General features: G+C 43.6%; 1 protein-coding gene across 2 annotated transcripts in view; it reads left to right on the top strand.

Annotated features, from left to right (window-relative positions):
* Positions 1 to 16516, top strand: part of LOC147880268 (uncharacterized) — a 139715-nt gene extending 123199 nt beyond the window's left edge. For both annotated transcript variants that reach the window (XM_087370532.1, XM_087370531.1), the window contains 4 exons: positions 7509 to 7587; positions 7841 to 7932; positions 8061 to 8204; positions 15759 to 16516. In XM_087370532.1, the coding sequence (XP_087226658.1) occupies positions 7509 to 7587; positions 7841 to 7932; positions 8061 to 8204; positions 15759 to 15902 (459 nt within the window). In that variant the 3' untranslated portion in view covers positions 15903 to 16516. The remainder of the gene's footprint in view (positions 1 to 7508; positions 7588 to 7840; positions 7933 to 8060; positions 8205 to 15758) is intronic.
* The last annotated feature ends 976 nt before the right edge of the window (positions 16517 to 17492 follow it).

Genomic DNA, 17492 nt, shown 5'->3' on the forward strand with positions numbered 1-17492 from the left:
ATAGAAATGCATCAAACTCCTTTGACATATACTCTCCCCCCCTATCTGTGTTGAGGGTGACAAGCTTGCATCCTGATTCATTCTCAACCATATTCAGCCATCTCTGAAAGCATAAGAAAACTTCAGATTTGGCTTTTAAAGGATATATCCAGCAATATCTTGTGAAATCATCAATGAGAGTCATGAAATACTTGTACCCCCAATGGCATTTGTCCTCATTGGGCCACAGACATCACTGTGCACTAGCTGCAATTTCCTTTGTGAGAGTTTTGGACAATTCTTTTGAAAAGGAAATCGATGCATCTTACCCAAAAGACAACCCTCACACACATGTTTGGAAACTGTGTGAGTTTGAGGTACATCATTTGCCATCTGCTTTGAATGTAGCTTTGCAAGAGCTCTATAATTGAGATGGCCCATTCTCTCATGCCAAAGATGAGTTTCAGCAAGCTGTGAATCTGAAATAGCCAATGCTTCAATAAAAAGTGCAGCTGAGTGATGATCAAGGTGATAAAGCCCCTTTTGCAAAGTGCCAGTGAGAACTATGGCATTGTCATCACGAAGATCATAAACTAGGCATCTGTAGCTATCAAAAATAACTCTGAAACCTGAAGTGGCAATTGCTGAAATTGAAATCAAGTTGACTTCAATTCCAGGCACAAAAAGGACATTTGTCAGAGTAACAGGATGGCTTGAAATGGATGTGAGCTGCACATCTCCAATTCCTTTTACAGCATATGAAGCATTATTAGCACATGTGACAGTCCCCCCTCGAGGTGCATCAGCTAAAGAATGAAACAACTGTCTGCAAGATGTGACATGCTTGGAAGCACTACTATCAAAGTTACCAGGACTGAGCATCATTAGCAGTAAGGAATGCATCAGCTTTGGAGGGATCAAATGAGCAATGGACAGCCCATGCCCAATCATCCTAAAGAGCATGTGCATGTGAAACATCTTCTGGCTCATGGGATTCAATAGCATGAGAGGCATTAACTGTCAATCCTGCTTTCTTTTTCTCTGAAGCAATGCGCTTCCTGCATTCTGAAATGTCATGTCCAGGCTTGCGACAATAGTTGCATCTTTTCATCTTTGACTTATCTGCTGTATTTTTAGATGCATGGGAGGAATTGCAGCTGCTATGTGCAGATTTTGGCTTGCCCATAGGCTTGGAAGCCTTGCCTCTTCCTGTTTGCTGTGAAGCAAATGCATGATCAAGAATAATGGCTTGTCTATTAGCTCTACTTTGCTCTTCTTGCGAAAGCAAAGTCACTAGCTGATCAAAAGAATAGTGGTCTGGATTACCCATGGCCACTAATCGAAGGGTTGTAGCAAACCCTTGACATGTATCTGGCAGTCCATTTAATGTGGTACTGACAAGCTGTGAATTTGGCACCACCTCATCAATGTTGGCAAGTTGTTCCATGAGGTTCCTTGACCTCTGTCAAGTCACCTTCATTCATGCTAACTTCCTGTAATTGCCTTCTCAAATATGCAACACGTGCCTCATTGCGAATCTGATAGAGAGAAGCCAATTTATCCCAAGCATCCTTTGCTATCCTGCAAGACCGGATGTGTGGAATAATGATTCTCTTGCATGATAAAGCAATATACATGAATGTGCATTTGCATCTCTTGCATCCCATCTAGACTGTTCCTGAGTTGGAAGAGCAGCAGTAGGAGTGCTAGAAGATGAGGCATCAGGAGGAGTACCCCCTGCAGAGGGACTAGTAGTAGAGGCAACCACTGTAGCATTGGCTTGCCTCAGATCAGCCCCAGAAACAATATTCCACAAATGCTTTGCAACAAGAATATGTTTCATGAGATAAGACCACATCGAATAGTTGGTGCCATCCAACTTATCATTTTCACGAAGAACTCCAAATAAATCTTGATTGTTCCCAGCCATAGCAAATGTGATACCCTGAAAGAGACCTGAAAACCCAAAGCCTTAAGGCTATCACTGCAAAAAGCTGGCTGTCCAAAAATGACAACAAATATCTGCAAATTTCCGACCCAGATCAAAGGGCAAATGCAGATCTGACCCAAATGTGACTGTGGCAGGCAATGTTCACTGCAAAAACAGCAAATCTGGCAAAAGCCCCAAATTTATTGAGGGCAAATAGGCCAAAAAGAGGGCAAATGCAGAAAAGCCCCAAATTTTGCTGAAATTTTTGCAAATGTGACCCAATGCATGCAAATCTGACTCAAAGTCCTGCAAAAGTGACTCAATGTTCTGCAATCTGACCCAATGTACTGCAAACAAACAAGAGATTGCAGACCAAACTCCAAAGCCTTAATGTTCTTGCAAGAAATTACAACCAAAGAAGGTGAAAAGAACTGGAAGCCCCAAATTTGCCAATGTCCTACAAAAGCCCCCGAACCGTAAATAACTTCGCACGTGCGAAACCTGTATGGAACTCCCGGAGCAAGTACGAGCTGTACGGACATTTGATCTGCAGTCACGTGTGTACGGAATGCAAGTACAAGTTGCTGACGTTTGATCTGCAAGTGAGGCCGTACAGAAGAACGTACGAAACAAGTACGGAGCAGATGAACCTGTACAAAGCAGATACGATGCAAGTACACCTATACGGAAATCTATACGTGAGACCTGTACAGCTGTACGCACTATCGTACGGAATTGTGTACTTATGCACGTATACCTGTACGAAACAAGTACTGTGTGCAAGTACTCCTGTACGGACCAGTTGCTGAGCACATTACGGAGCAGGTACGGAGGGAGTACGATGTACGGATCATGTACGACGTACAGCACAGGTGCATTGTATGGAACTGTGCGGCAATGCAAGTACAGAGTTGTACGGTTGTACGGCTAAGTAAGTATGGAGCAGGTACGGCTGTACGGCTAAGTAAATATGGAGCAGGCTGTAGGTATGGTCGTCGTATCGTATGACTGTACGGATGAAGGGGCAGTGAAGTTGAAGGGAGCTGTTGTGAGTCCAGGTGCAGGAGAAGACAAGTCAAGCCCAGCTCTGATACCACTGAAGGATTGAATAAGAGAGAGAGAGTGCAGATAGCAAAACGTCGCACAAGTCTTTGCCGTCACGTCAAACTTGGATAATGGAAAAAAGAAGTACAAGGTACAGGTACCTAGACCTAGGACTAAGTGTCCTAGGTGTCACATAGGACTAAGTGTCCTAGGTGGCCTAAAAGGCACTAACACTACAAGTGCCTATATTTATGCCTACAAGGCACATACCATGGCTCCTATAGGGCATCACTAGAACCACCAGAAGATGGCCTACAGCAATGGCATGTGCATCTACTCTTCCTCCAATTCTCCTGCCCGAACACAGTTAGATGCATTGTCCATACACACTTGCACCACATTTTCAGCCCCAACATCAAGAATGGCATCTTTCAGTATCCCAAAGATGTACTCCCCTAACTTATACTACCCACTTGTGTCCACGGACTTCAAGAAGGCTGAACCAAATATGCATGAGACCATGATATTGATTATAGGCCGGCGCCGAGTGTCAGACCAGCCATCACAAGTTATGCTGCAGCCATATTTTTTTCACTTATCTATTGCAATTACCTTGATGTTTGGAGCAGGTAGAGCGTAGAGGCAGGCTGCGGGCTGCAACTGTACGGTGACCACTCACCTCCAAAGCAGGTAGAGGCTGCACAAACTCAAGAGTGAAGGGCTCAGGGGAGTCGGGACTCGGGACTGTGTGCTGAAGAAGAGGGCAAAGGGCTGCCTATATAGGCTCTTAAGGCAGCAAGGTCGGTTTGCAAGCGGGAGAGTCGGGTCATGGGTGTACGGCCTTTCTTGGGATTCAGGAGCCTTCACAAACGTGTCGTACGGAATAGAAAATAGGAGGCAAATCAGGTTATAAGGTACGGATCTCGATCCCCCCCCCCCTAAAAAGTCACGTACGGAAAGCCACACGGACATCCGTACATATGGCCGTACGGAAGGCATACGAAAAAAACGTTTGTACACGTACGGATGCAACTATGAATGCAAGCACAGGTAGTCACCCTTGGAGGAGAGGTGAAATGGACAGCAAATGGCAATGAAGGGTGCCAAGAGAAGGCTGAAAAATGGAAGTACAGCAAGAGAGTGTGCTCTCACAAGGAGGAGAGCACATCAAAATGAGTACAGCAGGAACCAGCGGATATAATCTGGCAGCCCAAGGCAAAGGATGACAAATGGGCTCAAGGAGAGGTCTTCGGATGGAAGCAGCAAGCTCCGAAACCCAACACGAGCCACCAAGTGAACAAATCGGTTGGAGAGAAGCTTCAAATGTTGGCACAATCCCGATGCAGGTCTGTATAGCACCCAAAATCGCAATAAATGCCGATGTTAGTTGAGACGTACAGTCCATACAAGATGTACGGAATTCCGTACAATAGCGAACAGGTAGCAGCCAACTGTTTTGGGCCTTGTGCAGCCCTAAAACCAGTTCGAACTTCTGGTTTAGCAATCGAAAATGCTGCAGCAGCTCCTAGATGTAGTCGCCTATGCAGCAACAGCTTCAAAAGACGATTTTCCGGTGATAGAAATGCTTGGAGAGACCTTAGATGCCCACACGTGTGAAAAACACCTCGAGATATGGGCCGACTCTACATACAAAAGGGAAGATTTTTGAAGCGGACAGATTTGTGGAGAGCTTGGATGTTGCTTACCAGAAGGTCACAACAGCCCTCCAGAAAAGCCAAGAGAAGCACAAACGGGCAGCAAATAAGCATCTCCAAGAGTTACTCTTGAAAGAGGGCGATTCGGTGCTGCTGCATTTTCAGAAAGCAGGACTCGGGAAGATGAAAGGCAAGGCCAAAGTGTACACAAAGCTGAAGATGAGGTATGATGGTCCTTTTCAGGTTTTTGAACGCATTAATGATGTAGCTTACAAGCTGAAGCTACCTGCCACTTGGACCATACACAATGACTTTCATGTGAGTTTATTGAAGCCTTTCCAAGGTGATGTGTCTGCTGACATTCTTCACGAGGATCAGCGCGAGGTTGAAGAGTTGGATGAAATCTTGGTTCCAGAACAGATTTTGGCACATATGGAAAGAAAAGTGAAAGGTAAAGTTTCCCGTCACTACCTGGTGAAGTACAGGAATTATCCTACCCTGGATGCAAAGTGGATGGAGGAGGGTGACCTAGCAGAGTCACCTCAGATTTTGCAGCTCTACCTGGACGCATTACAGCTTGCACCCATTGTGGTACAAGCTTCTACACGTTCAGCAAAGCCGAGATCTGGAGCATTCCCTGGTGCTCGAGAGGAGGGTAGCACCTCTCCTTCCCTGATTCAGACTGCTCATGTATCTGGAGATCGCTTGGTGGCACCGATTGTCTCACCCGAGATGTTGCTTGCTGACAATATTTCTATCGTGAGGTCTCCATGACGAGTGTTCATGACACTCGACACAGAGGATGCATTGATGTACGATGTACGGATGGACTCTCGAGCTCCCCTAGCCCATACTATCATTGCAAGTTGTATCTTACAAATGATGTATATTTTGGTATGGGCTATTTCTGCTTACTTACTTCACTTTCACTATAATTTTTCAGGAGCAACCTGGGTAGTTTGTTGTTTTAAGAGGAGGGTATGTCACGGGGACATGAAAAGTGTACCACGCTTAACAGAGGGTTAACCATGGTTAAGTCACAAGTGTAGTAATGGTTTGGTTGTGAGGGACTAACTAGAGGAAGTACACGCTTCCTAGAAGTTCCTAGGGGCAAATTCTAGGTCCACCACTAGGTCCTAGGGGCAAGGCAAAGGCTTTAAAGAGGGGTCTAAAGGTTGGTCCAAAGGACAACCAACGTTGTCCTTGGTATGGGGGTTAGGATTTTAATGAAGGGGCAAATGGCAACAAGGAGGTGCCATTTGTCATGCATGTGTATGCATGCCCTTCCCCCACCTTCCATCTCTCTCCCCTCACTCTCGTGAAGGTTCTGGACGTCTAGCAGAAGCTCCCTGTGTGGTTTTTGTTGCATTTTGTTGCTCCTGCTATTGTTGTTCTGCTGCTTTGGCTGCTCCCCTCCCTTTGGCACGTTTCTCAATGCAGCTTTGCTGCAGGCACGCATCCCTAGAGGCTGTACGAAAGCTGGCGTGGATCCCGAGGCAAGAAGGCGGGCATCTACTGCAGTCTGTACAGCCTTATGGACTGTATGGAACAGGGTGCAGCCCTCCCGAGGTGCTGTATGGGCTGGTTGACGCGAGGAATTGAAGGCCAAATCCCGGTGCTGAGGCTCTGGGGCTGATCTGCATGTTTGAGATCCTCTACAGCTCTTTCTTGCTCACCCTCTACTCTCTACCTCATTTTCTCTCTTATCCTGATTGCTGGAAGCCACCTGCACCCTGGGGGAGCCTGGATAGAGGATAGGTGCGAGGAAGGAGCTCGCCCCTCTGCCACAGACAGCGAGAATTGGTTTTTTCCTTGTTCTTTCTTGCTTTGCAGCTTTTTGCAGTGCATGCGTGTTGTTTGCAGTCCTTTCAGGACTCCTATAGGTTCTAACAAGCACCCAAAGGCAAGGGTGTTCCTGTGGTAGGCCTAAGGACAGTGTGGATGCATGTGATAGCCTTGAGGTTGCCTTGAGCTCAATTTGCCAGTGGTTTGGATGCCTGAATGCCTCTCAGGTTGGTTAGATCAGAAGTGGATGCTTTAGTATGCCTTGCCAGTTGGAATTCTAGTGGTGCACTTGGATTAGATGCCTTGAAGACAGGTAGAGGATTTGCAGAGAGGAACAACGCAGGGTTGAACCCCTGTTGTAAAGCATTTCCATTCAGAAGCATTAAATAAATATTGTAAGGGGCGCCAAGGCATTTGGGGCCAGTGGGTGCACTGTGTACTATTTGCATTGAGCAGGGGCATTCTAGCCTCACCTTTGTTGTTGTTCTAAGTTGTGCTAAGTGGTTGAAGTGACTGAAGCTTGCATTGTGGCTATTTATGAAGCTTATGACTGAGTAGAAGAAGATCTCTGCCCTTTCAGTTATTGAAGGCTGGTTTCACGTTGCATTTTCTGTTTCAGCCACCATTCTCCCCCTTGTGGTTTGCCACAATATCATCATTCCATTGAGGGATAGGTGGGTTTTCTAATTGATAGATTGATGTAAGATCGGCTTTTTCAATTGGTATCTTATACTTGATAGAATTCTACTACATGGGGAGGGGAAAAAGGAATTACATAACTGAGAGTTTGGTGTTACTTTTCCTGTTATACACTAATTCCAGAAAGTGGAACCTAATGCTGAACCCAACAAATTCTCACTGATGGACTTTTCCATTGAGACATTTGAATATATACAATGTTAAGGCTGTAATAGATATATACAATGTCAAGTCTATTTCAGCCGCTATGTCATTCGTATTATTTGTTGTGGTTTGTGATAGCATCAAATGTCACAGTTGTGACTCAATATAGAAGGTATAAGCCAGCTTCGACATGTGTGTTTGTCGTAGATCTATCTTTAACTGGAAGAGGAGATTGACAACAGGATTTCTGTTCTACTTATCGCATTCTCCAGGACCATAGGAGACGGCTCTTGGAATGGACAACATTGGCTATTACACTCATCCTGCTTGGCAGCTTTATTCATCTGCTAGGTCAGTGCTGTTACAAGGGTTTATATATTTCTCTCACACAGACTATGTTAATGAACCTATCTACTTTCTCCTCAAAATTTTCCTTTTTGTTTAAAGGACCACTTATCCAGCTGTCTCTTTTATGTTACTGATGCTTTCTAGGTTCATTAGGTTACTATGCCATGAATATAAAAGGTCTCCGAGTGTCTCCCTTGACGCAGGGCATGCACCTCAGGTTCGTTATTGTGAATAAATATTTCATTCAATTTTGCAGGATTGCCTGTCAACAAGCCACTATACACTATCAGCTATGCATGCCTCACAGCAGGTGTTGCTGGATTGGTGTTCAGTGTGCTCTATATCCTGGTGAGCCTTTCCTTTGAATGCTTTCGAGAAAGTTAAAAATTGAGGGAAATCTCTCTTTAGTTTTGGACAGCTTTGATTTAGCTTAATCTTTTCAAAGGTTGGATGATTCTGACTCAGATTTTCTGCAGGTAGATATTTACAATTGCAGAAAGCCCTTTATTTTGTTGGAATGGATGGGCATGAACGCCTTGCTGATCTACGTGCTTGCGGCATGCGAAGTATTCCCAGTTGCTGTTCAAGGCTTCTACTGGAGGTCACCAGCAAACAATCTGGTCTCTCTCTCTCTCTCTCTCTCTCTCTCTGTGCATGCTCCATGTTTTCCTATTTAACTTTCAATGTTGTAAGGCTACACTATGTTTTAAGGAGTGTGCTGGACACCTCTATTTCCCATACATCGGGTGTTCTTAGCATGATGTCTTATAGTATTTTGTCTCATACGCCTCTTTTATCTTCAAACTCTCTCTCTCTCTCTCTCTCTCTCTCTCTCTCTCTCTCTCTCTCGCACGCGCGCACACTCTCACACACACACAGAGACTTTTTTTGTGTGAAAGCAATTTGTATTATATCACAAGAAACTGTGAAACTATCCTAAAAAAAGAGGGTACAAGTAGTTACAACATCAAAAGATCTCATTATAGGACAAAAAAGCAGGATATCCAGATCGTGTGCATGTAGGCAATCAAAGAACAATTGCTATAGAGAAGCACAGAAGAAATGATACTTAGACAAGACAAGGTCACCAAAGAATCTATGATTATGATCCTTTTATAGAGTCCATAGGGCCCAAAGAGGAACCCAATGAAAGAAAAGATTAAATCCTTGTCTGACAGGATGAACACGAAGATCCAGAATAGCTTGCCAAAATTAGTTCTAGGAAAACGAGCCGTAAGTCATTGTTGAAGCATAAATAGGAAATCGGGAGAATCCGAGCAATGCCAAAACAAATGAGGCATAGATTCCCACAAGGATAAACATCGGCGACATAGTAGGAGCAATGTGATGGCGAGCCAATATCTGTGCAAACGGAAGAACCTCCGAGGAGAACTCTCCAAAAGAAACTTGATAACAAAGTGAGTGGAAGTTTGCAATCCCAAATGTGCCTCAACCTTTTCCTCCACCATCGAAGAGAATGTGTAATAGACCAAAAACGATTTGCATGAGCTGACACCCATGAAGGAGGTTGCAAAACATTATACAGAGAGGAATTGTAACATTTGCCAAAGGTATTGATCGACAAGCAGGATCATTTGAGCGGAGTACCTAGTCTTTGAGACGATCAGTAGTCTCAAGTTGTGGTAAAGGCTGGAAATCATAAAGCATTTGCTGCAATAATTTCCAAAGCGGCCTATAATGCTGTCCAAAACCAAATTTCAAGGCTGTTGATGGAAAGGATAAACCAGCATTGTCAAGCACATCATTCACAAGAGAAATGTCTCTGAACCAAAGAAAATATGATCTGCGGGGTTCTAAAAAGAAGAGACTTGATTCTAGGACCCAGAAAATGTGAGTGGAAGCACTAGCCTTCGAGCCTGACTAGTCTGGCACTGCGTAAACACCTTAGACCAATGAAGGCATTCAGCCTGCAAGGAGTTGCCAGCAAGAATATCCCTACCATTCCATTTAAGATGAGATAGTATATCACACTCACACACAACTCTTTTTTTTTGTGATACTTTATACTACTGTGTGGGAAACCTCGAAACGAGGTAAAAATTCACCGTGAAGTACAAAAAAGAAAAGTACAAAAGCAACGTTTGTCTAGAAGAGAAAGGGATGGAGATAACTAAAACCCAACAAGAGGAGGAAAATATGAATTTACACGCCTCTAGGTGGCAACATAAAGACAATTTCTCCAACATTATCCCCTGTTGTACCAAAAAACTATTGAGTGACGCAGTAGTGCCCCGGAAGACGAAACCGTTCTATGACTGGGTCAAAAACTTGTTGGAGCATAGGATGCATATTCTCAAGAGAAAAGTGGTGTTATGTTGATGAGAAGCTATCCGAGTATCTTGCTCTCTCAAATCCACATTTTGTTCCACAGAGCCATCATCAACTATATCCAAAGGAGAGATATCCACTTGCAATTTAAAAGACATGCGACTCAATAGATGGAGAGGCCAGCTTGAGACTCAACTCCAACCAAAGAGATTGCTGAGCTGAAGAGGGCACATGGAAATTAGAAGCATCAACATCAGAAGGTGTCAAAACAGTAAAATAAGGCGACAGAGATTCAGGCATAAATGTATCCCTTACTGAAAGAGCGTGGAAAGGATTTGACGAAGGAACCCAACGAGACAAAGATGATGAATCTTTTCCCCAAGGGTGCACCCGTTTCCATTCTTTTTTATTCTTCGACTGTTGTACCTTTTTTGACTAGAGAGGAATAGAAGCCCGAGGGAGAGAAAAAGCCTCACATTAGCAGATTGACATGAGTGTGAGGGGCAACTCCGAGCAAAATGACCAATTTGTCTACACGTGTAACACACATTTCAGAAGGAAGCAAATATAAAGCAATGCGATATGGATGCGCCAAACCATAATCAAATCCAAATATGAAGGTACGGGCTGCTCCATACCCCACAAAATGTGAATTCTGATGTCCCTTATAAAAAAATACTGCTTGGGAGAATGGGACTCTCTCCCCAACAGAGCTGCAAGAGGAAATATGCGGTAGAAGAGGCACTTGCAAGGCTTTCAGGGTGACCCAGACACGACAAGAACGTAGGAGATTTTGTGCTGGGTCAAAAACGTATATCCTAGGGCATAACGTAAGCAAAGTAGCCAACACCGTGTACCCCTTCCATGCTAACCAATCGATGTGTGGCATCCACATTGTTGCAGCAAGCATAATGAAAACCCTTGCCAAGGAAAACAAAGGATTCTATTTGATTAGTTCCAACGGCTTCTGTCAACCAAGCTTTTATAGATATTGGCCGTCATAATTCACCCCATAAAGTAAATGAATATACCATGCTGTTGCGCTTTAGAAGTAATTTGGAGAAGCGATTCAGAGGGGAGAGCCAGACGCATAGATGAACTGGAATCCTGAGTTTGGAGCACAGAACCTTCACAGAGGCAACAAAGTAGATTGAACCGTAGAGATGATGAGGGAAAACTGGCAAAGTGTAAAATTGAGCAGCGCTCTTCTTTTTGCCAAAACATTGTAATAGAGCAGTGGGGCTGATGCAGTAGAGCGCAAGGTAAACGGAGCATGATAATCAGACAAGACGGGAGAGGACGAATCTAGAGCAATGCAAGGAGGCTGAGAACTGACAACTGGAGGCGGATTACAGAAGCGCGTGAAACGAGGGAATTTGTAGTAGTAGAAGCAGCTTGGAGAGATGCTGACGGAAGGACAGATAGAGGAGAGACGAAGAAGGCAAGGAGGGAGTGGCGTCCTGCAGCTCCATCTCGAACCCCCCCTCCCCTCACCTTTTTTTTTTTTGTGAAACCAGTAACTTATTAACATGAAATCAATGTACATGACATTAGACCCCAAAAGAGAGCCTAATGGAAGAACTCAAAAACAGTCAGAAAACACTTCAAGGCTAGTAGCATCCAAGTCCCTCGCAGCATAACTATCATATAAAGATTGCTTGAGGGACATTGTGAAGAAAGCATATGCCTGAGGAAACTGTTGTCCCATCCTAGAATGCAATCTCTGTGTCCAAATAGTCCATAGAACCCAAAAACGAGTCGAGTGAAAGAAAAGGAGGAATGGCGACATCTGAGATGAGAAGCATCCAAACATCCAGAAGAGTTTCCCGAATCTGATAGAGGGAAACCGAAGCCCCAGCAAATGAGAGACATGAGTGATCAATATCTAAGAGTGCGGGCAAGACCATAACAAATGGGGAACTGTCTCTCGGTGATGAGAGCAATGGGGGCAAGAAGGGGAAGCAATGCGACGTGCTGCCAATTTCACCCCAATGGAAAAAGCTCCCACTATACATCTCCAAAAGAAAAGCCTCTATTTCAATGGCAATTTAGCTTTCCAAATTTTTTTGAGTTGTGATTGCCACCAAGATAAAGGCCTATCCAAATTCCAAATAGTATTGGCATGCTTATCAATCCATGGCGGTGGAAGAAGGAATCTGTAAACCATCGAGGAGGCCAGATTGTGCATTGAAAGTGAACAGGTAGTAGGAGATAAGGATGTCAGATTCCAATCCAGTAATCTGTCCTGTACAAACAGTGGAGGAACAGGAACAAATGGCTGCAACATAGTTGTAAGTATTCCCCAAATGGGCCTATGATGCAAACCCAAGGGGAATGTCCTGCAAGCTTGTGGAAATGAAAGCACATAACCGTGTTGATCCACAACATCTCTGACAAATCTTATGCCCAATTTCATAAGATTATATGCTTTGATAGGAGCCTGTAAGGCAAGAGGCGAGTCAAACACCTTGCTCCAATGGATGCTTTTCAAGCGAAGAGAATTACCATGATGGGAAGAAGCACCTGACCATTTAGCATAAGAGAGAATTCTCTTCCAATCATGAATAAAAGCAGTAGAAACATGACAACCAGGAATTTTCCCCTGAAATGTGGTCATGACTACTTCCCAGTGATCTATAATCCAATGCCCATATGCATGGGACGTCATGTTTGCACACATAGCTGCTAGCATAATAGCCCATGGCTGTTTTTGCTGTAAAAAATCAGCAATCATAGTGCTCTTTCTTGCCAACATATGAAACTGAAGATTGAGAATATTCAGTCCCCCATGAGTCTTAGGAGAACAAACAGACTGCATGGGAAGTAGTCGCAAAGCCTTTTTGTGAGATTTGCTTTTCCAAAATATCTCCATAGCCTGGGACATATAGGAAGCCAAATGCTTAAAAGACCAGGGAAGAAGAGGCATATAAAATTGCACATATGCCATAATGATAGACTGTACTATCCGAAGTCAAACATGTAGAGGCCAAGTGGACAAATGCCAGTATTCCAGCTTCTTGTTTATCTTTTGAAGCACCCATTTGAGCTGTTGTTGAGGGTGATATTCCAGCCAATGGGATACCCTAAATGCCTCACAATAGTATGGGAAGAGATAATGTGACCTCGCCAAAGAAGTGCGTGCCAATCAGCTTCTTTCAATGCTAGAAGAGTTGATTTCTGAAAGTTAATATGCAGTCCAGCAGCTATGCCAAAATCGTTCAGAGTATGCATCAAATGAGAGAGATCATTTTGAGAATTCCTGAGCATGAAATATGAATCATCAGCATATGCCTGCGCAAGAAACGGCTATGTACTTGGAATTTGCAAACCATGAAGCTGTACTCTATCTGTAAGATGATCCATATGCAACAATAACAGGTGAGTAGCAATGGCATACAGTAGCGAACTAAGAGGGCAACCCTGTCTCACTGAGTGGGTCATAGTCCATGTTCTTGACAACCCACCACCAAGCAAACACTGCGCGGTGGCATGCGAATAGAGCCAGTAAATAATATGGACCAGCCGAGGGCCAAATCCCAATTTATGCATAGTCTGAGAAATAAAATCCCAATGGACAGTATCAAATGCTTTCGCAATGTCCACTTGCAGAATGAGAACATCTTGTTTAGAATATTTGGCATACTCAATTGCAAGTAAAGCATTGGAGATATTGTCAGTAATCTGTCTTCTAGGAACAAACCAATACTGCCTGGGATGAAGTCCTGCTTGCAAGATGAATCGAATCCTGAGGACAATCATTTTGGCAATGAGTTTGTAAATGATTGGCATAAGAGATATGGGCTGCCAATCAGCCATTGTCTCACACAACCTTTTTTTGGGGATCAATTTGACAAGACCATGTTTCCAAGGAGGAAGAGATTGTTTTGCCCAAGCATGATTGATCATAAGAAGCAGCGTGTTCTTGAGATCACCCCAAAATGCACGGAAAAATTCAACAGTCAATCCATCCCAACCAGGAGAGCTGCCTTTACGTAGATGACTCAAAGCATCATCCAGTTCATTAAGCATAAAGGTCTGCTTCAATTCATGAGCCCGTTCCGGAGACAATATAGGCTGAACATGCATAAGAAATTGAGACCTAGCTGCATTCACTTGCATTGAATGATCAGGCTGAGGAGAAAAGAGATGCTGGAAATGACTAGAACATTGCAGCTCCAATTCTGATTTGGAGGTAGTCCAGGTGCCATCATCTTGCTTGATCCTGCAAATATCCTCCTTTCGCCTATCCGCATGCAAGCTTTTGAAGAAGGCTTTGAAGGAGCAGCCCTTATCCAAAAGGGGTTTCATGCGAGCTCGGATTTGCCACTTTTTTAATTTGCGAAGATCGTTTTGATGGATGATATGAACCGCATAAGCACAAGAATCCTGTTTAGAGGAGGTGAGCTGCCTATAAGAGCTGATTACATCCATTTGTTGCTTGTGAGATTGAGCCCATTTCAGCTTAAGCCTAAGGTCTCCCTTGTAACTACGTCCATAATCTTGAATGACAGCCTGCAAACGATGGGCAAGACTGATCCAAGCAAAATCCATGTCCTCCTGAGCATGTAAGAGGAGGGGGCGGACAGCCACTCTCACCATGTTCTGAAATTGTTGATGAAGCAAATAAGCACTGTTAACATGGAGTAGGCGACGACCAAAAAAAGGCATATCATCTGTCAAACGTGCTATAGATAATGTCAAGCATACTGGAAAGTAATCAGATAACAAAAGGGAATGATCAACCCATAGTGCACATGTGAAACAAGCATACTGCTGAGCATGCGACAAATACCATCTGTCAAGTCGAGCCCAGTAATGAGTAAAGGCATTGTGACGGTATGTATAGCCCATATCTCTATCCCTTGTGAAGAGCCATAAATCTTCTGCATGCAAGAAAGAAAGCATATCCTCCCAATGTCGAATCTCAGTGGGGATCATGTGAGAACGATGAGTGGTGTTGTCTTGAGTGGCATGCGAGTTATTGAAGTCTCCACACAAAAAGGCATTAGACAGCCATGGATATTGTTTGAGGGAGGCCCACATTCGAGCTCTTGTCGCAGAAGTTTGAGAGGCATAGACAGATAAAGATCAGCATGATAGGTGCATCTGATCACCATCCAACGACCCTGGGGGTCATTGTAAGCAACCGTGGGCTGCATATCATGTTTCACCAGCATGCATACCCCCGAAAAGTGCATTGTACCAGCATAAAATATGTCATAACCAGCGAAGTGGCCTTGCTGGCCAGCCAAGAAGTTATCTCACACACACACACACACACACACACACGCGCGCGCACGCACACACACATGCACGTGTGTACACAGGCAAACCAATGCTAGAAAGGAGTCCCATAGACCACGCTTGTCTCTATAAAGCATGAACAATGAAAATCGATCAAAGTATATGTGTGTCCATGCACCAATGTGTCTCTGCATGTGTGGTTTTGCCTAGGACAGCAGGTTGGGTGAGGAGTGAGGATGTGGGCATGTGCACACACAAACTAATAGAGACCATGTTTTGGTCTTTGTTAAGCATCCATGAACGTGTGGACGTGGCTTGGGTTGGGGGTGGGAGTGGCAGTGGGTATGGGTTTGCATGTATTGGTTGGGAAAGGGGATGGGAATGGGGTGGTGGTATGGGTGCAAGTAGAGGAGGCAAATGATATTAAAGACATTGCCCTGATATTGCAGTCACCATGGTTTAAGTACATCTTGCTCATTGTTAATTGTTTTGACAAACGATTGCAATTGTGTATTTGGGAGTCTTTTATCTGATGTCAGAAAATCATCTTGATATGTACCATCCTTGATTATGCTTCTGAATTTCATTTTACAAGGTGAAATCTAACTTAGTGTTTTAATGTGGTGAAACCTGAATTATAGGTCTCCTTTGTAGAGGAGGGCTTTTTCCAGAGAATGATCCACTCAAGAAAGTGGTCGAGACTGAGCTATGTCCTGTGCGAGATTCTATTCTGGTGTTTAGTTGCAGGGATGCTTAAAATGAATGGCATTCTTTGGAAGCTTTAAGATACAGAAGTGAAAGCAAGAGAACAAGTGTCTTCTCTAAAACTCCTCTACAAACATCCCAGATACATGGATCAAGACAGATACATGGTAGTCCTCCTATGTTGCAGCATTGCAAGTGAAGAGGAAGAGCAATTTGCAATTTGAACCCAGTCTTTGACCACAAAACTGCAGTCTACTTCTGCAAGATAACGTGACCTATTATGGATAAAGAGAGAACGAAATCTTCCTGCGATGGCATTTTAAGTGAAGCTTTTACAATACGCAGCTAGTTTATATTACAATATGACATGATTTTCGTTTACAGGACAGTTTCTTGAAATTCCTTAGTCAAAGACTTTGATCAAAACACACTTGCAATGCCATTTCCTGGTACAGCATATAAGAAAAATTAAAGTATTTACTTTCATCCCTGTATTTCCCACTACAAACTGCTATAGCAAAGCTGTGGATTTGGGCAGGGTCAAAGCCATTATTTTTAATGTTCTTACAATTATCCGTTTGGCCATTTGGTCTTTAATGGAATTTATTCATAGAAAAGGCAGCTTTGGCCATGTAATCTGGTTTTTCTAGTTCATGCTGTACTAAATCTTACCAAATACATGAATTAAATAGGAATACTGCTCATAACTTCATTATCCGCACTGCAGGACCATGTCACCTCTGGTGAGGATTAAACAAGTTTCTGTTTTAGGTGTATCTGCTTGAGTGTCTGAAGATATTTAAAACATAGCTCCTTCACTGTCCTTTAAATGTCTCAAAAGAAGGGTAACATATCCGGAGGTTTAGTTTTAATGCATACATAATTTCCTTTTGGGCAGTAATCTCAGGTTTTTGAGAGCAATAATACTCTCCCCGATCAACTGGCTAGCGTTGACCTGCACTCGAATGTTGTGGAAGGGCCTGAAGGTGTAGGAGTTAACGCAGAGGTTTCATCAAACAGCAAGCGTAGAGAAAGATAAGTTCAGATTGGCAGTGCTCTGCCTGTGGCTGATAGAAGTGTATGAAGGCATTATAAAAGCTTTGAACCCCGCACTAAAGTCTCTGAAAATCTTTGACCATTATTACTAACTAGCACAGGGGTGGTTGTATCCCCCAATGGCTTGTCATGGTCCCTTCAGAATCTTTATTTTTTTTGATAACCCAGGGTCGTCCTTCACACAGGACCCGTTAAATTATCGACGGGCCTATTTCCAATTCTTGACCTTGACACACGGGATCCTTCCTGTCAAAACAGGACGAAAATACAAAACCCACAATTCCAAAGCACACATAGATACGCAATGCAGGAGTGCAAAGTGACTCAACCCAAACAAAAGAAAAAGAGTCAGCAGGGTATAGGAGTTCTCTTTATATTGCAGCATATGCCTCTTGCAATGGTGTCCCCAACCCTATCATTCTTTTGCAAGATAGTACATATCTGTGTTCCCGGATTGGAAGTGTGCTTGTATGTTCCCAAAGTAATCAAGTCTTTGAAGGATGATGTGATGCTCTTTCCTTGTACTTATAGGCTCACTTCTTAAGTCTTCTTGTTCCATTGTGAACTCTCTCTCTCTCTCTCTCTCAGGGCTTGAAAGTATGGTTAGACATAGG

This window comes from Dipteris shenzhenensis, chromosome 32 (genome assembly GCF_047967505.1).
Source record: "Dipteris shenzhenensis isolate YYH24624 ecotype China chromosome 32, Dip_SZ_1.0, whole genome shotgun sequence".
In the NCBI taxonomy this organism is placed as follows: domain Eukaryota; kingdom Viridiplantae; phylum Streptophyta; class Polypodiopsida; order Gleicheniales; family Dipteridaceae; genus Dipteris; species Dipteris shenzhenensis.